The sequence below is a fragment of the Alligator sinensis genome, unplaced genomic scaffold, assembly GCF_000455745.1.
Source record: "Alligator sinensis unplaced genomic scaffold, ASM45574v1 scaffold1170_1, whole genome shotgun sequence".
NCBI lineage: Eukaryota > Metazoa > Chordata > Crocodylia > Alligatoridae > Alligator > Alligator sinensis.
Window position 1 is genome coordinate 529585 of NW_005842859.1, and position 20077 is coordinate 549661.

At 63.5% G+C, this 20077-nt stretch overlaps 2 protein-coding genes across 2 annotated transcripts in view; both read right to left on the reverse strand.

Moving 5' to 3' along the window:
* NSD1 (nuclear receptor binding SET domain protein 1) overlaps window positions 1–20077 on the reverse strand; it is a 46420-nt gene that overhangs the window by 2162 nt on the left and 24181 nt on the right. Inside the window, 18 exon segments of the mRNA XM_025191794.1 lie at window positions 5–98; window positions 299–413; window positions 4727–4928; window positions 7866–7972; window positions 8345–8486; window positions 9304–9420; window positions 9787–10056; window positions 11262–11374; window positions 12628–12833; window positions 13065–13221; window positions 13483–13662; window positions 14397–14597; window positions 14737–14860; window positions 15010–15153; window positions 18330–18448; window positions 18825–18894; window positions 19421–19527; window positions 19956–20071. Of these exon segments, the coding sequence (XP_025047579.1) occupies window positions 5–98; window positions 299–413; window positions 4727–4928; window positions 7866–7972; window positions 8345–8486; window positions 9304–9420; window positions 9787–10056; window positions 11262–11374; window positions 12628–12833; window positions 13065–13221; window positions 13483–13662; window positions 14397–14597; window positions 14737–14860; window positions 15010–15153; window positions 18330–18448; window positions 18825–18894; window positions 19421–19527; window positions 19956–20071 (2584 nt within the window).
* On the reverse strand, window positions 15164–18323 carry LOC112547989. The gene is made up of 2 exons (XM_025191780.1): window positions 17267–18323; window positions 15164–16692 (listed from the first exon to the last, which is right to left on the reverse strand). The coding sequence occupies exons 1-2, from the start codon at window positions 17564–17566 to the stop codon at window positions 16312–16314; spliced, it is 681 nt and encodes a 226-aa protein (XP_025047565.1). The 5' UTR covers window positions 17567–18323; the 3' UTR covers window positions 15164–16311.

The following is a 20077-nucleotide window of genomic DNA, read 5'->3' on the forward strand; positions in this document are numbered from 1 at the left end:
CGGCCGGAGGCACGTACTCACGGATCTCCCCCGGCTCCAGGGGGTGGGGCCCGCAGGGGTCGTGCTCCGTGCAGCACAGCCGCCCATCCAGCTTGGAGATGAAGAGCATGCCCTCGCGGTGCTGCTTGCAGAAGGATCGTGGACACATCTCGCAGAAGGAGGCCGCCTCCTTGCCACACTGGTCGCACTGGTGCCACGGGCACTCCCACTTCCCTGCGGCAAGAACAGGAGAGAAAGGCATGGCTGGGGCCCGCAGGGGTCGTGCTCCGTGCAGCACAGCCGCCCATCCAGCTTGGAGATGAAGAGCATGCCCTCGCGGTGCTGCTTGCAGAAGGATCGTGGACACATCTCGCAGAAGGAGGCCGCCTCCTTGCCACACTGGTCGCACTGGTGCCACGGGCACTCCCACTTCCCTGCGGCAAGAACAGGAGAGAAAGGCATGGCTGAGTGTGGCTGGGGCAGCTGAGGGCTCTCTGCCAGGAGCTCGCTTGGGGGACACCCTGCGGACAGACGCCGAGGCCAGGAGTCTCCGTGCTTCAGGCTGCTCCAGCTTTCGGCCCAGAGGCTGCTGCCAGGAAGCCCAGGCTCCAGCGCCTGGGGCCCTGCTACAGAGTCAGGCTGGCGCTGGAGGCTCACAGGTGCTCAGTGCCCCCCAAAGGGGCTTGGGCAGCTCCCCCTGCTTTCGCCACCGTGGGAGGGGGCCACGGGCAGAGAGATGCATGGTCCTGTCCCATCCCCGCCCCTTCGCTCTGGGCTTTTCCGGCTGGTGGAAGGGCCAGCGCCTCACCCCAAGCCAGGCTGAGGAGGGGTTGGGCTCTTCCACCGTGGCCCCATGGGATGGGATGGGAGTGCCTTCCCCGGGCCTCGCCAGCCAGCCTCGGCCTTGCATGCACCCGGCTTTGCCTCCCAGCTCTGCCCCTCTCAGCCTGCTGGTCCCTGCATGCCCTCCCTGGGAAGGTCTATTAGAGCCGTGGGCTGGGACGCGAGCACAGACACCAACGCTGCGGCACTGGACCTGTGGCTGCTCCAGCCCAGCACCCTGAGTCCGAGCACGGTTGCAGCAGATGCATTAGCAGGGAAGGGAGCCCATGTACCGAGCACATGTAGTGCAACCCAGCCCTGCCAACCCCTCTGAATGCCAGCGCTGGTGAAGGGCTGGCAGAGGAGATGGCCCAGACAGCAATGCTCAGCCACTACCCGGGGCCCCATCCTCACTACACCTGCCCCAGCCCTTTGCAAACCGGGCTGTGCTCATGCTCCGGGGCGACCTGTTCGGGGGCCAGGCGCTGGGAACAAGCCCTTCTGGCTCCTGACTGTGACCATCAAGCTTCTCCCCGCCGGCTCCTCCTCCAGCTCTCCTCCACCCATTTCACACTGCTGGGCACCGCGCCAGTGGGGTAGGAGCCCCCTACGCACTGCGCCCGCCCGCCCGCCCGCCCTGTGCTGCGGCATTGTGCCGGGCGGGAGCTGCCTGCTTGCTCCACCCAGCACAGCTGAGCCCCGGCTGGCCCAGGGCCCAAACGCAGCCGGGCGGCAGCAGCTCATTCACCTGCCAGAGGGTAGCCAGGCTGTCTCCGAGGCAAACGGAGGAGCTGGGGGTTACGGACCCGTCGGCCCAACTCCAAGCCTGGGGAGACCCAGAACAAACCGCTGACCACCTATCTGCAAGTGCCCAGAAGACAAGAAGGAAATAACCCTCCCTCTCCCAGCTCCTCTCTCCTGGCTGGAAGCAGCCTGTCCAGAAGCAGCTGTTCCTGGCTCCCGTCTCCGTGCGGCCCTGCCCCAGACCAGAGAGAACACGTCCAGCACCTGGGGCGACACGGACCTTGACCCGCAAGAGAGACCGTCTCAAATCAACCATGCCTCATTCCGTAAGGACGTCGCTTCACCTCCTCCTCTGCTGCCCCTGGCTAGCCCCACCTGGCTGCCCGCCGGCAGGGGAAATCCCAGGTGTGGACACGCAGGGGGCAGCAGCTAGACCAAAAAGGCAGATCCCCAGATCGGGGGCTCATGCCTGGAAGCAGAGGAGGGAACAATCCTGCTCTGCTCCACGCTGCTGGGGCCTCAGCTGGCAACGACCCACTGGGCAGGCTGCAGAGAGCTCGAAGGAGCAGGCTGTTTAGTTCAGAAGGGGGAGGGCGGCAGGAGCCTTTCCGTTTCATGGAATCCTAGAAGTCGGGTCAGACAGGACCTTGTAGATCTTCAGGTGCGACCCCCTGCCTGGGCAGGAGGGAAACTGGGCTCAAGTGACCCCAGCCAGGTAGGCATCGAGCCACTTCTTAAAGACCCCCAGGGTAGGAGCCAGCGCCACTTCCCTTGGAAGCTGGTTCCAGATCCTAGCCGCCCTGACTGTGAAGTAGTTCCTACGGATGTCTAATCTGAACCTACTCTCCAACAACTTGTGGCCATTATTCCTTGTTATCCCGGGGGGCGCTGGGGGAAACAGGGTCTCCCCCAACCCCTTCTGGTCCCCCCTAGTGAGTTTATAGATGGTCACAAGGTCCCCCCTCAGCCTTCTCTTGTGAAGGCTGAACAGGTTCAGGTCCCGTAGCCTCTCATTGTGGGGGCTGCCCTGCTGTCCCCGGATCATGTGGGTGGCCTCCGCCGGACCCTCTCCATGCTGTCCACATCCCTCTTGAAGTGGGGTGCCCAGACCTGGACACAGTACTCCAGCTGCGGCCTGACCAGTGTCGCGTAGAGGGGGAGGATCACCTCCTTGGCCCTGCTTGAGATGCACCTGTGGATGCACGATAGGGTCTGGTTAGCCCTCCCGACCGTGACCTCGCATTGTCGGCCCATGTTCATCTTGGAGTCAGTGATGACTCCAAGATCCCTTCCTGCCTCCGTGCTCTCAAGAAGGGAGTTTCCCATCTTATAAGTGTGCTGCCGGTTACTACTGCCCAGGTGCAGCACCCTGCACTTGTCCGTTTTGAAATGCATCCTGTTTTTGTTAGCCCACCCCTGCAACCTATCCAGGTCTTGCTGCAGTCTTTCCCTCCCTACTAGCGTGCCCACCTCACCCCAGATTTTGGTATCATCAGCAAATGTAAACAGGTTGCTTTTCACCCTGTTGTCCAAATCACTGATAAAAGAGTTTGCAAAAGAGGACAGCCAGTGGGCTGGAGGCAGGTGTTGGCTGGCACAGGATGGACATTTGTCCTGTCTGGGCAGGACCAGGGTGCCAGGGACCTGCCAGGAAAGCTGTGGTGCCCTCTCGCTCGGAGGCCGCCCGGACAAAGGCGTGATGGGGGCGGGCCAGTCGGCGGCTCTCATCTGTTCTAGGCCCCAACCCCCCTCGGGAAATGCCAGCTCTCAGCTCGGTTTTGCCCACAGAAAAATGCTGCAGCGTTCCTGCCCGGCAAAGGCCTCAGAAGCCTAAGACAGCTCAGAGTGGTTTTGAAACCGCGGTTCCTATTTCCAGTCTCTGGGTTGATCTCGTGAACGATGCCCATGCCCCAGCCCCTGGCTGAGCATCCCTTTGCTCTGGTGACCCCTTCCTGCCTCACGTGCCCGGCACCCCACAGCCCCCCAGGTGCACACTCTGCACCCCGGCTATGTGGGCACAATGCACTTAAGTGGAGTTGCAGCAGAGCAAGCCAGACGGCTCTGCACGCTGGCCCGGCTTGGTCGGCATTCACCTCTGTGCCAGGCTGTGTCACCTGGTGGCGTTGGCAACAATTCGATGGACTCCAACAGCATGGGTGATGTGCCAACGGGGGCTGGTGTCCCTGCCGCTGCCACCAGCTCTGCGCAGCGAGGCTGAACCCGTGTCTGCTACACGGGGCTCGTCTACGCTACCAGGCTGCTGGGGGGTGCGAGGGCCAAGGCTTCATGGGACCGAGTCAACTACAGCTGTGCAGTGCCCTCGATCGACCAAGCCAGGACCAGTCAGGTTTTCCTCACTGGGCCCACTCCTGCCCCATGGACGGGACTTGTGCATCGTGCGGGCACTTGATTTTTCATCACTTGACACCCGTCTCAGCTTTTCCAGTCTTCTCCCCAGCACCAGGTCCAACCCATCACCACCCGTGTCACCACTTCCCTTTCCAAGCCTGGCACACACAGGGCTTCCTCCAGCTGCCTGGAATCTCCCTGCAGGGCCAGGCCCCGTGAGGACTCGGGGGCACGCTGCCTGGGCCATCCCTAGATGTTGCTCCACATCCTCCTCCGCTGCTCGGGGCTGCCAAGCACTTCCCCATCCCGTGTGGTGAGCACACCGCCCTCCTTCCTCCCGCCTGTGAGCCCGCACCTCGCCCTGCTGCACCGCCAGCCCCTGCGGTAACGAGCTCGAGCTCGTTCCATGCCCGGGATTTCCTGCTCCTCAGTGCACTCCAGGAACCTCTCCCTGCCTTTCCAGCCCCTGCGCTTCCCCCGCAGGTCTCCTGCATCTCATCACCACACAGGCCCCTGCTGCCCTCTGCCATGTGCTGGCTTGCAGTACTTTGCAGGGACCTGGGACGGGCCTCCAGTCACAGCCCCCCGCCATGGTTGCTTGTGAAGCCCTGGCTCATGGCTTCCTTTCAACAGCTCCTGCTCTTCCCTCCCAGCAGTTCCACACAATCGCCCCCCAGGTTTGGGGCGCTGGGTGTGCCCCGGTCACGATCCCAGCCGCAGCGACTGACCCATGGTTGGTGGCTGCCACAGGGCCCCCAGGCCTGAGCAGAGCCAGGAGCAACACCCGCGCCAGCCGGCAGCACCGCGAGGCTCCCGTGGCCTGTGCACTGACCTGCAGGCCGCTTGGTCAGGTTGAGGCAGTCGGCGTGGTACACCTTGGGGCAGCCCGGCTTCTTGCAGGACACCAGCTGCCCCGCGTCCCCGCAGCTGAAGCACTCATCCTCCCGCTCCTTCATGACCTCGGCCTGCGACCGGCGCTTTAGCGGCCGCCGCTTCAGCTTCTTGGACTTCTCCTCGGTAGGATTTGGCTGGCTCTGTGTGGGGGGATAGCACGCGTCAGCTCTGGCTCCACTACACCGTGTACCATGGAGCTGAGGCAGCCTCCAAAATGAGACCCAGGCCGCCGACCACACCAGAGACGGGCTCTGAAAGCCCCTGGCCAAGGTGGGCTGGGCAGGCCTGGCTCCTCCGCGGCTGCCTCCCTCACCCGACCCAGCCCGGGGTTTCATCCCGTGAGCTCACACTGCAAAGGGGCAGGCCGGCGACCCAGGCAGGGAGCGGAGCAGAGAGCCCCTGGGCCCGGCCGCGGATCAGCTGAAGCACATGTGATGGGACAAGGGCAGGGCAGCAGAGAAACCTCGCTGCACCCCGCGCCACACTGTTAGCACATTTGGCAGCGCACAGAGACACCCGAGAGCCCCGTCACCATGACCGACCCAACTCGTGGCGTGCGGGGCTCAGCCTTGGCAATGCAAGTGCACAGCGTCATGAGGCTGAGGGTGGCCAGGTGCTGCAGCCGCTGTCATGCACAATGCTGCTGGGACTCAGGAGGACAGAGACGGGCATTTCTAGGCGCTTCTGCATGACTGCCAGGGAGGCACTGCCTCCTCAGGTCGAGGAACCAGCCCTGTCTGAAGAAGGATGTGCCCCTGGCAGGCACCATCTGCGCTGGGCCTTTGCAACATGTCCCGAGCTGCACCCAGTGCATTCCCCCACAGCGATAGAGCCAGCGGCGCCTGCAGTAACCAACCGCTCCCCGAGTGGCTCCCAGCTCGCATCCAAGGAGCACGAAGACACCGGGTCCTGTGCGAGTCGGTGGCAGCCCCAAGCTGCGCGTGGAGCGGCAGGAGCGGGGGAGGCTGCCCTGGCCAGCACGGCTCAAGGCAACTCTGGAATCCAAGGGAGGAGGTTCAATATCACTGCTCTTGACCCTGGCACGGTCCTGACATGTGCATCGCTCCTGCAGCCCTGGGCCCGGCACCTGCTGCTCCTGTCCCTCTGCAGAGCTCCAGCTGCCCCCACAGCCCACGAAGCACTCGCACAGCCCAGGAGCGGGGCACGGGGACAGCTGGAGCACGCAGCGGAGCGGCCTGTGGCATGACAGGGCCCAGCTGCCACCCGCTGGAAAGCCCCACGGAACAGAAGCAAAACCGCAGTGGGACCTCGCTCCGTCTGCTGGCGCAGACCTCGGTGGCTCCCGCGCCTGCCTGCTGCGGCCTCTGATGCTCTGCTCAGGCTGGGAGTTTGAGGAAGCTCGTGGCACCAGCCTGGTTGCAGCTCGGCCCCAGCGAGGAAGCCTGCAGCCATGCCCAGCGCTGCGTTGCTCTCCCTGCCTCCTCAAGGAGCCCTGTGCAAACAGGGAGACCAGGCGCAGAAGCAGATGTCTGCTGTGCAATGCAGGGCGATGGACCCCAGGCCCTGGAAGCTGCAGGAGCCCAGCCTTCTGCATGGCAGCTCCCCTGTCATGCCCTTGGCCCCGATCTCCGCATGGCTGCCCCAGCAGGCGGGACCAGCCTGGCCTGGGCTGTCGACTCTAGCACGTGCTTCCCACATCAACTGAACAGCCCAGAGCGCGCTGGTCTTCCTGGCCTCCATTCCCGGGCCGTGGCCAGAGGAACCGAGCTCAGCAGCAGCCCGACGGGAGCTCGCTCGCGGACAGCTTTGTTCTGGTTTATTGCTGGGGGTTATTATGCCCACGCTCTGGCCTGGCACGTGGTAGGCGGGCGGCTGCCAGGGGCCATTTTTACCACAAATGAGGGAATACATCTTATTACAATAAGGTCAGTGCTTGAGAGGAGCAATCGCTGCCCCCCATGGATACAAACCGCCCCTGCCTACGCCGGGCATTTGCGAAACCCCCCTGGCAACAGAGAAGGCCCGTAACCCTCAACACCTCCGAGATGTCAGGCTCCCGTGACTCGAGTGAGGGACACTGCCAGGCCCTTGCTGCCCACACTGCAGACAGCATAGTGTCATAGCAGCTAGGGTCAGGAGGGACCTGAACAGATCGTCTAGCCTGACCCCCTGCCACAGGCAGGAATGAAAGCTGGGGTCCCACTTGAATATGCTCAAGGGAGGGGCGAGGACCACTTCCCTGGGAAGTTGGTTCCAGATTTTGGCCACCCTAACTGTAAAATATTGCCTTCTGATCTCCAACCTAAACCTGTTCTCCATCAGCTTAGGACCATTGCTCCTCGTCACCCCAGGTGGTGCTGGGGAGAAAAGGGCTCTGCCTATTTGCTGTTGATCCCCCCTGATGAGCTTGTAGGCAGCCACCAGGTCCCCCCTCAGCCTCCTCTTGCTGAGGCTGAACAGGTCCAGGTCCCATGGCCTTTCCTCGTAGGGCCTGTCCTGCTGCCCTCGCCCCAAGTGGGTGGCCTCCTCTGAACCCTCTCCATGCTGGCCACATCCCTCCTGAAGTGTGGCGCCCAGAACTGGACGCAGTACTCCAGCTGCGGCCTGACCAAAGTCGCATAGAGGGGGGGAGTATCACCTCTCTGGACCCGCTTGAGATGCACCTTTGGATGCACGACAAGGTGTGGCTGGCCTTGCTGGCTGTGGTCTGGCATTGGCGGCTCATGTTCATCTTGGAGTCAATGACTCCAAGATCCCTTTCCGCCCCTGTGCTTTCAAGAAGGGAACTCCCCAGCCTGTATGTATGCTGTGGATTCCTTCTCCCCAGGTGCAGCACCCTGCACTTGTCTACGTCGAACCCCATCTGATTCTCACCTGCCCACTTTTGTAGTCTGTCTTAATCTAAGCAGTGTTTACCCAGATTAGACCATGGGTTTGTCTGGGCTGGTTTGGGCAGGGCTGACCTTGCCTCAGACGTGACCTTTGCAGGTCCCCCCTAACCCCACGTCTCGGTGGCTGCGGTGCACTGCAAGCCCTGTGCTCCCGGCAGGGCACGGAGCCGCTGCGCTGGGGAGGGCACGCTCGGAAGAAGAACGGCGCCAGAAAGGCTGTCGTACCTTGGGCCGCACGCCGAGGAAGCCGCTGCAGTTGGGGGCCCCACACTTGCAAACTGTCTTCCCGTTCCCCAGACACTCCAGGTTGTAGTTGAACGTCAGCTCCGTGCCTGGCAACGAAAGAGGCTTGTAGGAGGCACCTGACCTGTGACGACCCAAGGGCCGACCTGAACGGAGAGTGGCACCAAGTCCCCCATCCCTCAGACCAAGGGCTACGTGCAACAGCCGTCACCTGCCAGCCAACTGGTTCGGCCCATCCCCCCCGCCCCTGCCCAGAGCTGTCCTGGGATCGCAGTACTGGGGCCCAAGCCCTGCACAACCAGGACTCTCCTGCCTGCCTGGGGCCTGGCTCTGGTGTTTGGCCCTAGCAGGTCTCACCTTCTCCCATGGCTCTCTTCACCAGACAGGACAGAAGACAAGGCACCCCTGTCCCTGCTCCCACCCCAGCCAGACACTCCCCGGGCAGCCCAGCGGGCCCTTACCGGCTTTGATATTCACAATGGCAAAGAGCCCGACCCTCGTGTCGCCGTTCACGCACCACTTCTGCGTCTCGCAGTTGGGCTGGCAGCAGTGGTTCATGAACCGGGCATAGTTGCCCTTTGGCCCCGCGTCGATGATTCGATCCTGCAATCACGAGGTGGGGGCACAGTCACCAGCTGGTGGGAGCCCTCCCTGCCCCAGCACAGGGGCACCCAGCTGGCATCCGCCAGCCCAGGAGAGCACCCGCAGGAGCCAGTGCCCATTGGGCTCACGCAGCACCTGGGCCGGTGCTCCCCTTGGAGGGACTAGCTGACCACGTGCACAGCACAGCAACCCCAGGGAGGGGACGGGGGGCTCAATGTGGTGATCAGAGCCTGGGGGCGGTTTGCTGCTGTGCCCACAGCCCGTTTCCCTCCCTGCAGAGCTCCTGTGCCCCTAAATCCTTTCATGTGAAGGCAGAGCAGCCGGTCCCTGGTGCCAGGGCTGTCCAGGAAACCTGGAGTGTCCAGGCAGCTTGTGCACACAGAGCACTGTGAGAAGGGGTCCTGGGCGCCTCCTGGGCCAGGCAGTGCCGTGGGGCTTCCCCGTGCCATCGTGTCTACCTACAGGCAGGGTGGCCTTCCCTGCAGCCAGGGCCTAGGGACCACCTAGATTCATAGATGCTAGGGCCGGAAGGGACCTCAATAGATCATCAAGTCCGACCCCATTGCGCCATGGCCAGGCGCAATGCTAGGGCAGGGGCAGGGGCAGAGCAGCTGGGCCATCCCAGCAGGGATCCCACCACCCACGGGCCACATGCCCTGACATTTCCCTCCCTGGGGGAACTTAGGCACCTGGCATAAACCCAGGGGCCATGCTGCGGCCTGTCCTGCCGTGGGCACAGAGAGCAATTGGGCACTGTCACCTCTGCAGCAGCCCTTGGTGCACACCCTGCCCAGGGCCAAGGCGGCTGCCCACGCACCTTGTCCAGCGTCAGCATGTAGAAGTTGGTGATGTCATGCTCCTGGGCGTAGCGGATGCGGGCACGACACTCCTCCTCGTCAATCAGCTCCCCCACATACTCGTTGACGAACTCACCCTGCGTGGACAGCAGCAGGCAGTCACTCAGCGGGGGCTGCCCCATGCCGACCCCCTGGTTGGAGGGGGAGGTAGAGACCCCCCGTGGCATCCCCCCGCAGTGAGGGCAGGGCAGCAGTGCCGCTGTTAGCAAGGCTGCTGCTCCAAGCCACAGCCCCAGTGCAACTGGGGCCCCCTCTCTGGGCAGCCTCAGTGCAGACGAGCACCCAGTGCCACTGAGGGGCTGGCTCTCTGCATTTCCGCAGGGACAGCGAAACCACAGCCTCTCCCAGCCAGAGCAATGCCTCCCTGCCGCTTGGAAAGGAATGGGGCCAGACCCCGAGTGCAGCCATTCCCTTGCACGAGGGGGTCAGCGGGGGCCAGGTACCTTGCGGATGTCCATCTTGGCCTGGAGGCCCCAGCCGCGGGCCAGCGTGCGGAAGATCTGCACCTCGGGGTACTGGCGCTTGGAGAAGCACTGGTTCTGGCAGCGCTCGCCGGCCGGGCACACCAGCGGGTGGCACTCGTACAGCAGCATGCGGTTGATGCACTCCGAGTCCAGTCCGCAGGGGTTCTCGTCCGTGGGCTTGCAGTTGCAGCGCGGGATCTCGGACAGGTCAGCCGTGCAGATCTGCACTTTGCCCACGGGCCGGTTCACCTGGGGCACAGGTAGGGCGCACAGGTCGGAAGGTGGCCATGCAGCAGCTCCAGGCTGCCCTGGGCAGGCAGCTCGACGGGTGCAGGGGCCCGACCTGTGCGCACACTCGGGGCTTGCGGCCAGCCCCCGCGGCGACCCCCAGGCAGGCACCCCACAGTGGTCCTCGCCCGCCCGCTCATCAGATCGAAGCACTCAGGGGCCTGCAGCCCAGCGCTGCACCCGCTCTTCCTGGGGGCTGCTCCCTGCCCTCACACCATCAGCTCCTGAGGACTTGGGCTTCCCATGCCCAATGCGCGGAGGCCCCAGGTCTGGAAACCAGCTGCTGGAGCAGGCTCAGACCCTGTCAATGCAGAGACCATTTGCACAGCCAGGAAGGCCTGGCCCTGCCACTCTCTGCCAAGGGACCCCGCACTGGGCTCCTGCACAGATCCCTGCATCCCCAGGCTGACAGCACTGCCCAGCGACACTGGACTGAGGAAGCAGAACTCCCCGTGGGACTGGGCCGGCTGCCGGCCAGCTCCCCTTGCAGGGATCACCCCCACCTGGTCCTGCCCCGAACCAGCTGCCGGTGCTGTCCTGGCTAATGGCTGCAGCTTGTAACACTGGAGCCCGCGAGGCTTGGACCTCCTGGAGCCCTTGACAGAGCAGTTGCATGAAGGCAGGAGGAAGCAAGCAGGGGCGAAGCTGAGGCAGGGCTCAGATGCATCTGGGGCCCGAGACACCATGTTCCCCATCCCTGGGGTCATCCCTCACCAAGCACCAGCTGGCCCAGGAGCTGCTGGGCTCCAGGCAGCTCCATGCCTCAGGGTCCCCAGCCAAGAGGGGCCCGCTCAGCCTGAGGCCCCCTCCCTCATTGCCCTCCCCTGTGCTTTGCCTGTGCTGGGGTCACAGCCCCACACAGCAGAGTGCAGAGAGGCTGTGTCAGCCACAAAGCCGATGCACAGGGGCTGTCCGCATACTCCTTTCTGCTCCCCAAGGCTGCAATACCCCAGCACCTGCAACTTCGCATGCTCTGGGGCCTCAGAGCCGTACTGCACTGAGCTCTCCCCAGCCAACCCACGCGGGAGGAGCCACCTGCGTGTGGCTGCCGCCCAGCTGCATAGCAGAGCACCCCCGTCCCCAGGCTGCCAGCCACGCCAGCGCATCCTCCAGCAGGAGGGAGCCAGAGGAAGTGCAGCCGTGCCAGCCCCTGCCTGCACCCCCACCTTGATGTGCTTGTAGGGAGGAGGCTTCTTGTCATTCTTCTTGTCTTCCTGCAGCTGCCTCAGCTCCTTCTGCGCCTTCAGCTCCTCGAACCGTGCGGCTGCCTCCTGCAGAGCTGGGCAGAGCAGCGGCTGCATCACTTGGAGCTCCAGCACCCACGCAATGCCTGCACCCCAGCCCCACAGGGAGCTGCCCAACAGCCCTTCCCGGGAGTCTTGCTCGCTCCACCCACTAGGCACACAGCCCTGCCACTACCAGACAAGCCCTCCTGCACCAGCACTGCTGCATCATGTACTCCAGGACAGCACAGGGCAGAAGGCTGGCCAAGGCAGGAGGACCCATATTGTTCAACATCTTCATTAATGATGTGGACATTGGAGTCAGAAGCGGACTGGCCAAGTTTGCCGATGATACCAAACTTTGGGATAAAGCATCCACACCTGAGCACGGGCTGACCTGGACAGGCTCAGGAAATGGGCGGACGAGAACCTGATGGTGTTTAACACCAAAAAATGCAAGGTTCTCCACCTTGGGAAGAAAAACCTGCAGCATGCTTACAGGCTCGGCAGTGCTATGTTGGCTAGCACTGTGCAAGAAAGAGACTTGGGGGTCATCATTGACCACAAGATGAACATGAGCCTGCAGTGCGATGCTGCGGCTAGTAAAGCGACCAAAACGCTGGCTTGCATCCAGATGCTTCTCAAGCAAATAAATCCCGGGACGTCATTCTCCCCTGTGCTGCGCCTTGGTGAGGCCGCAGCTGGAGTACTGCGTCCAGTTTTGGGCTCCACAACTCAAAAAGGATGTGGAGAAGCTTGAGAGAGTGCAGAGAAGAGCCACGCGCATGATCAGAGGTCAGGGAAGCAGACCCTACGATGCCAGGCTGAGAGCCCTGGGGCTCTTTAGCCTGGAAAAGCGCAGGCTCGGGGGTGATCTGATGGCCACCTACAAGTCTATCAGGGGTGACCACCAGCATCTGGGGGAACGTTTGTTCACCAGAGCGCCCCAAGGGATGACGACTAGGTCGAATGGTCATAAACTACTTCAAGATCGTTTCAGGCTGGACAGAAGGAAGAACTTCTTTACTGTCCGAGCCCCCAAGGTCTGGAACAGCCTGCCGCCGGAGGTGGTTCAAGCGCCTACATTGAACACCTTCAAGAAAAAATTGGATGCTTATCTTGCTGGGATCCTATGACCCCAGCTGACTTCCCGCCCCTCGGATAGGGGGCTGGACTCAATGATCCTCCAGGGTCCCTTCCAGCCCTAATGTCTATGAAATCTATGAGAAGGCCAGGGGCCCAGGGTGGGGTCTGGGGGTCCCCAAGGAGCGGGGCATGGCAGGGCTGGACGGGGAGAGGTGGGCATTACCTTTCTTGTAGATGCCGTCTACCCCCTTGCCCATTTTGTCCTTGCTGCTGGCATCGCCTTCCATGTAGGGGAAGACGCGAGCCTGGTGCGTCCACAGGTAGTCCTTGGAGCCGAAAAAGAGCACCGGGAACTCTCCAATGTCATGCTTCATCTTCTGGATGTTGGCCGGGATTGTGCGGGGATGGCAGATCTCAGCTGGCCACCACCTGTCCAAGGGAGGGACACAGAGAGCAGCTCAGACCTCTGGTGCTGTGGCCCTGGGCAGCCTGAGACAGCCCCATGCCGCAGCACGGGAAACCCGGTCAGGGAGAAAGGACTAGGAGGAAACGGTGCCCAGGACTGCCTGTGGGGGCCCCAGACCAGACCCCACTGCACCCCCACCCTCCCAGCAAAGTCTGCCATGTGGGAAGAGACCCAGGAATGTGTCCTCTGCCCACCTGTAGCGCCCGACTTTCACCCAGACCACCTCCTTGTAGTGCGGCTTCTTGCCCGCCTTGCAGTCGTTGCAGTACCAGCTGCCCTCAGGCATCTCGATGTTCAGACACTCACGGTGGAAGGCGGCCGGGCACGATTCACAACACAGCAGGCTGCCCCCTGAGAGAGGGACGGGGTGTCAGTGCCACGGAGCGCCGAGGCCAGCCCTGGGCATGCCAGAGGACACCACGCTCCCCTTGGATGCCCACTCCTGCAGCCCAGGGATGCTGCGTGGCGAGCCTGGTGCCCCACCACACACACCCAGCTCTGGCCTGACCCACGGTGCAGGGTGCAGCGGCACCCACGAGACTGGCTGCGGGCGTCTCCAGAAGCCAGCCCCAGGTGCCCAGCCTGCAGCCCGCCAGCCAGGCCCCGGCTCACCTTCCGAGCAGACGAAGCACCAGCTGACGTTGACGTGCTCGTGGTTGCGGCAGCCCCGGCGCGCCGTGAAGTGGTTGGGGCAGATGATGCTGTTGGAGGCCAGGACCACGGAGCCGGCGGCAAGGCAGAAGTCGTTGGAGTGGTAGGCCACTGGGCACCGCACACAGCGCATCAGGCGGCCTGCCCGGGGACACGGGGGCATGAGCGGGGGCCACAGCAGCTGGGGGCTCAGCGCCCCAGCTCAGGCTGTGGTCGTGCTGCAAGGGAAGGAGCCCCCTCTGCAAACACAACCCTGACCCCCTGCACTGCTGCACTGCCCGGCAAACCCCGGTCACTCAGTGGGCCAGAACCCCTTTTGTTGGGGTGCAGAAGTGAGGGCTCAGGGCCGAGGCAGCTCCTCACCCTGCACAGAGGCTAGTGACCAGCTGCAGGGATGCAAGGGTCACAGACACGCAAACCCGGCCCAGCATCTGCAACAACCAGCTCTCACCTCTCCCATGCCGGGTGGCTCTGATGCAACCCAGGAATGGGGGATGGAGGAGAAGCAGCGGGCCTAAGACCCACAGGCTGTCCAACTGGCCCCGCTGTCCCTGTGCAGATGGGCACAAGGACTGGGCTCCAGGATTCAAGGGTGAAGTGCTGCGCGAGCCCCCGAGTGCCCTCCCCGCATCGTCCCAGGGCAGTGCAGAGCAGCTGCAAGCCGGCGTGGGCAGGCGCCAGGATCGTCTGAGCCATGAGCCCACACTCCTGGATTCCTCTGGTTGCCACGGGGCACCAGGGGCAACACGCAGAGGAAAAGGGCCAGCAGAAGCAGCTGGCACTAGTGGGGCTGTGTCAAACAGGGGTAGCAGGAGGCAGAGGAGGGGAGGGAAGTTGGGTGCCCCCATGCCCGCGGGTGCTGGCGGTGCCCCTACCTTTGGAGGCAGAGACGTTGGTGGGGTTAGCAGCGTAGCAGGTCATGCAGATGTGCAGCGAGCAGCGGAAGCCCTTGCTCTGCAGAACGGCGGGTGGGTACTTCTGGACACAGGCCTCGTGGTAGTACTTCCCGCACAGAGGCAGCAGGCATCGCTTCACATCCTCCCCACTGCTCTTGCACACGAAGCAGGTGTGGACGCCTGCAGCAACAACACACAACACGGCCCCGGTCACGTGGGCTCGTGCGGGAGAGGGCAGCCACAGCCCCTGCCCACTGCTGCACCCAGAGATGGGCGCGTGGCTCAATCCCTCCTGCAGCGGCCATGCTCTGGTCCGTACCTGTGGAGCACTCGTTGCAGATGAACTTGCCCTTGGGCATCTCCGAGAGCCCCAGGCACTGCAGGTGGAACGCGCCGCAGCACTGCGCCTCGCACAGCAGCAGCTCGCCCGGCTTCTCGCAGATCTGTAGGAAGGGAACATGGTTGGCACCAGCACAAGCTCACCCGGGGCCAGGGGTCCCATGGCTGCCTGAGAACTCGCCCGTCCCTGAGTCCCACAGTCAGGCAATGGCACGAAGACACTGCTCCCCACTGCCGTGGCCCTGGGCTCTACCTGGCAGACGTTCTCCTTGAGGGCGGCTCCCCCACCGCGCTCCCCTTGCATCTTCTTGGATGATGGCACCCCATGGTCGTTCTCCAAACCCTCCTCAATGCCCTCCTTGGGGCTCGTGGCAGCCCCGTGCACCGAAGTCTCTCCCTGGAGGAAGGAACCAGAGTTCGGCCCATGAGCATCTCCAGGGCTGGGGCATGCACCGGTGGCAGTTGCTGCCTGGGCTGGGACTCGCCCCACACACCAAGCAAAGCCTCCCTGAGGTGTCGGCTGCTTGGACTGCAGATGTGCTCCCTTTTGCCCTGGACACAGCTTAGCTCAGGGCCAGAGCAGTGCTGGGACCCCCCCCATGATGGGGCTCATGACGACTCCTGGTCAATCACCCTGAAAACAAGCCACAGGTGCATCTACATGCTGGAGCAGCGGGACTGGCCAAAGGATGGTGCCAGGGGGAACAGCAGCAGTGCAGGGTCCCCGCCGGCTGCCCCGTCTGGGGAGGGAGCTACTCGGTGTCCTGTGCTGCAGCCGGGGGGCCTGTGATGACCGATGGCGCCTGGCTGGCAGAGTCCAGGCCGCGATGCCTTGCGGCACAAGGAGCAGCTTCTGGGAAATGAGCCAGGAGGCCTAGGGCCATGAGGGGCACCTGCCACATCCCAGTACTGGGACAGCCAAAGCCAAGCTCCTGCAGAGCTGCTGGCAGGCAACAGAGCCCTCCCTGCCCAAAGCCAGCTCTGACCACGCTGTCCCAGGCATCCTGACCCTGCTGCGGTGCTAGGTGCATGCATGGAGGCCATCAACTATTGCTGGGTGCAGGGGGCAGAGGTGCAGCAGGGAGCAGCGGGGTCAGCCATTTGTCTGCTCCATGGCCCCACGGTGCCCACAAAGGCAGCTGCTCCTGCTGCCCCAAGACTTCAGGGCCGCGCCAGGGCCTGGCAGGCACACAGCAGCAGGAGCAGAAGACAGGCTCTCACCACCCCCCGAGTTACTCAGAGGGCTGGTCCCAACGCACCCTTCCAGCACAGGGCTTTGCAAGAGGTCCTGCAGCAGGGACTTGGGGAGCCCTGGAGCAGACCTGGCCCTGCTCTGTCTGGCTGAGGCGCACAGTGTTAGAGCAAGGCTGGGTCGCTGCATAGCACGAGCACCCTGGTGACGGCAGCCTCGCTGCCTTGGCTGGCAGCTGCTCCCGGTGCAGGCGCCAAGGCCCCGGGTCCGGTGAGGCAGACAGAGCGCGGCGCCAGGAGGCTGAAGCACATAACACACACAGACACGGGGCCGGTCTCCTTTATTGAGCACTGGAGCTGGGCCCTAGCTCCAGTGGTGAGTGCCAAACCGAGACACTACACTGCATATGGCTCGGGCTGCAGATGTGTTCATGGCTCGGCCCCGCTCACAGAGGTGGTGGTTAGTTAGCCTTGGGCAGATGCACGGCCCTGCCATCGGTGTCATGATGCTCACTGCCTTTGGCCCCACGGGCTCCCTCAGGTAGGCCAGCTCCTGTGGCCTCCCACCTCTACCAGGGACCATCCCCAGAGCCATCTTCCTGCCTGCTTCATTCCTGTCTTTCCAGAAGCCTAGCAGCGCCTCTCCAGCAGCTCCAGGCACCGAGCGCGCTGGTCCCATGCGCAGCCCTGCCTGGCTCAGGGGCCTGCTCCTCCTGCTAGCCACGGCCTCGGTACAGCGCAAGCCCTGTAATGAGAGGCAAGGGGCAGGCAGGATTAATCGGTTTATTGGCTCCCGCGAACTCCAGAGCCAAGATGCACAACACTGGGGACAGGCCGCGCCTGCAGGGTCAAGGCACCAGCAAGCGGGCGTTACCCCGGATCAGATGCGCACAGCCAGTCTGGTCTGCCAAGGACCTGGAGATGGTCCCAGGGAGGCCCCGAGCTGGGTGGCTGGGGGCAAAGGGGCCCTCCCACTCCAAGCCCACTCGCAAAGCTGATGCAGTGCAGTGCAGCCTGCTGCAGGTCTGCATCAAGGTAAGAGCACATGGTCTCCGTCAGGGGCAAGACGTATGGCTCTACAGCTGGCTTGAGCCTGGGAAGCCATCCAGCTGGGGCCCACCCAGAGCCCAGGATGTCCAAGCCCACAAGCCTGCTGGGGCACCTGTGCAACTGGGGTTCAGTGCCATGCAGCCAGACACAGAGGGACAGGGAAAGCAGGCAGCCCTCAGGCTCTACGGGGGCTCCACCACCTGTGTCACATGCACGTATAACAGCAGTCCCCCTGCCCCACTACCCGAGAGCCAGGAGAAGTCACATACCTCATACTGCAGGCAGGCCCCTCTCGCCACCTCCTGGCACTGTCCAAGCTGCTGCCACAGCCTCAGGAGTACTCCAGGAACCCGGCTGTCCTTCGGGCTGGTCGCCTCCGCCCCGACCCAAAGCCTGGCCATAGACCCACGTGCACCTTCTCTGCCAGGCTGAAGCCGTGCAGATGCACCTGGGCTCCACGGACAGGTGAGCTCACAGCACCCAGGCTGTGCGCTGCACCATGGCTCCCTGGCTGGCTCCCAGCCTGGGCATCTGGTGCAGGGTTCTGCCAGTGAGTTAGGCGCTTCCATGCCAGGGACTTCCCAGTCCAGTATGACCAGCTCCCAGTCTCCCCAGTCTGCCTGAGGCCAGCTGGCAGCACATGCTCACCCGGCTGCTTGGAGATGTCTTCTGAGGCAGCTGGCACAGACGCTGCCAGGGAGCACGCTGCAAGCTGTGCCAGTGTCCAGCAGAGGAGGCTGCACTGAGGAGTGTCCCTCTGCCCCCAGAGGCACTGGGGCACACCAAACTCTTGCCTCAAGCATGCCCGTCAGAGGGGTGCCCACCGGCTCCAGTGCATGCAGGTCCAGGAGGTGAGGGGGCACCCCCTTAGGAGAAGGGAAGTGCCCAGCTCTTCCCTCCAGCTGGCAGGCAGGATTGTGATGGGGGATCCCAAGGTCCCCAGTCTCACTAGTGACCCTCAGTGCCCTCTACCACCGCCCTCCAGCTAGCCCAGACCGTGGGCTGCAGGCAGGAAAAGGTGAACAGCAAGGCATGAAAAATCCTCTCTGGCAGCAAGAAGCCAGGACTCCCGCAAACAGCTCTGGGGCATGAGGACACCTTCAATCAGCCCAGCGAGCACAGTGGTGTCCCCATTCAGTGCCCATGCATGGGGCAGGGAGCTGAGCAGTGACACTGGCCTCCTGGAGCTCAAGGCAACTGCTGGTCCAGAGCAAGACCTTCGCCTGGGACCCAGCACACAGCCGCGGTGGCAGGATGGGAGCCCCCAGCCTTCGGGGGAGCGAGGGGGCATGGGACTCTCAGGTTCATGGCACCAGGCAGAGGTCGCCCTACCTCGGAGTGGGGAGCATCCCCCAGGCCATCTTCGCTCCGCTCCTTCTTGCCACGGGCCACAGACAAAGGGTGCCGTTGCCTCTTGCGCTTGCGCTGCTTCTCAGAGGGCTTCTCAGGAGCTGAGAGAGAAGGCAGAGAGGCAGGTCTCAGGACCAGTGAAGCCTGGCTCGGGCTGGCCACAGCTGCACAGCCTGGCCCAGCAACACAGACCCATCCCATGCCCGCAGTCCTGGCCAGCACAGAGCCTGGGGAGAAATGACGTGCTGTCTCTGGCACCTCCGCACTGGGAGAAGGACATGGTTATGCCTGGGGTTCCTGCTCCCCCCGGTGAAGCGGCCATCCCAGGGCCACTGAGAGCGCATGCAGCAGCCCAGCCCTTCCCTCCACCCTAGCCCCACGTGGGGCGAGCAGATCCTGCTAGCATAGCAGCCCCATGGCATGTGCTGACCACTGCCCACGCCTGCTTCCAGTGCCCCAGAGCCCCGCACTGCCTACCTTCGCCATGGTCAGAGAAGTGGGCAGGTGAATACAGCTCCGAGCTGTCACTCTCCGAGGGGCCGGCACCCTGGGGGCACACACCAGGTATGAGTTACCAGCTGCACTCACCCCAGCACAGAGCTGCTGTGCCCCGGGCCAGTCTGCCCTCCTAGGAGCTACTGCTGCTGGCCACGTCTCAGCCACAGTGAAACCCATTAGACTAGCACCGCTCGGCGTTATCGGCCACGTGACCGGAGAGGTCTCTGGGCAAAGTGAGTCAGCAGGTACCGAGTGCTGCAGCAGCTCTCTGGGCACCAGCACGGGACCCAGCCCGGGCACCCCCGATGGCCACAGCTCAAGGGCTCTGCTCAGCAGGACACGCACTGCTCTGCAGCGGCTCTGACAGCAAGGCCTGGCCCAAGTGGAGTGGGAGCAGCCTAGCCCCGTGCTGGGGGCATGGGCACCTGCAGGAAGGGGCTTTAAAGGAGGCTGTTTCAAGCATAACCCATGAGGGATGCCCCAGCCAGGGCCCCTCGGCTGCCCCAGAATGGGGGATGCGTGCTATGTCTGCTGCCCGCGTGGCATTCGTGTCCAGCCCAGCTGCAGGGATGCACCTTCTTTGGCGGAGTCCACTCCTTCTTTGGCATGAACGTGGTGTCCAGGTCATTGGACTCCAAGAGCTTCTTCGTGGGCTTCCTTTGCCGCTTGCTCTCAAAGCTCCCTGCAAAAGAGCGCTTCTCGTTAGGCCAGCACAGCCATCCTTGTGCCACACCGGGCTTGCAAAGCACATTCATCAGAGACCAACTGGCAGGAAGCCTCAGCCCTGACGTGTCACCCCCTTGGAGGGGGCTGCTGCTAGCAGTACGGTGCCCATGCAACACAGCCCAGCCTGACTGCCGCGAGAGCGCGGATGCAGGACCCAGGCTGCAGACAGGCCCCGGCGAGGCTGCCCAGGCCACAGGGCTTGCCTGATCCCTTTGGCCACCGTCCCTGGCTTCATGCTTCCCTGCTCTCTGCCCCTGTAGTGCCCATGTGAGCAATCAATGCGTCTGCTTCACACTCATGCCAATGGCAGCAGCACGGGGTGAGGCCGGCAGCATGGAGCCAGACTCCTGCCCCTGCCTGGGCGCTGCGTGGCCTCACGCCTACCTGACTTCAGGAACCGCTCCTCTGCCTCCGGGGAAGCAGAGATCTCCGACAAATCCGGGGAAGACAGCGTCAGCTCAGGCAGCTCTGCAGGCCCCTCTCCGAGTCGGCTGGGCGGGCGCGGC

Excerpts from the sequence above, each read along its gene's own strand:
- LOC112547989 (XM_025191780.1), bottom strand. The coding sequence starts at position 17,566 with ATGGAAGCGCCTAACTCACTGGCAGAACCCTGCACCAGATGCCCAGGC. Across the intron at positions 16,693-17,266 it reads GGGCCTGCCTGCAGTATGAG|GGCTTGCGCTGTACCGAGGC; the intron begins GTATGTGACTTC and ends CTCTCATTACAG.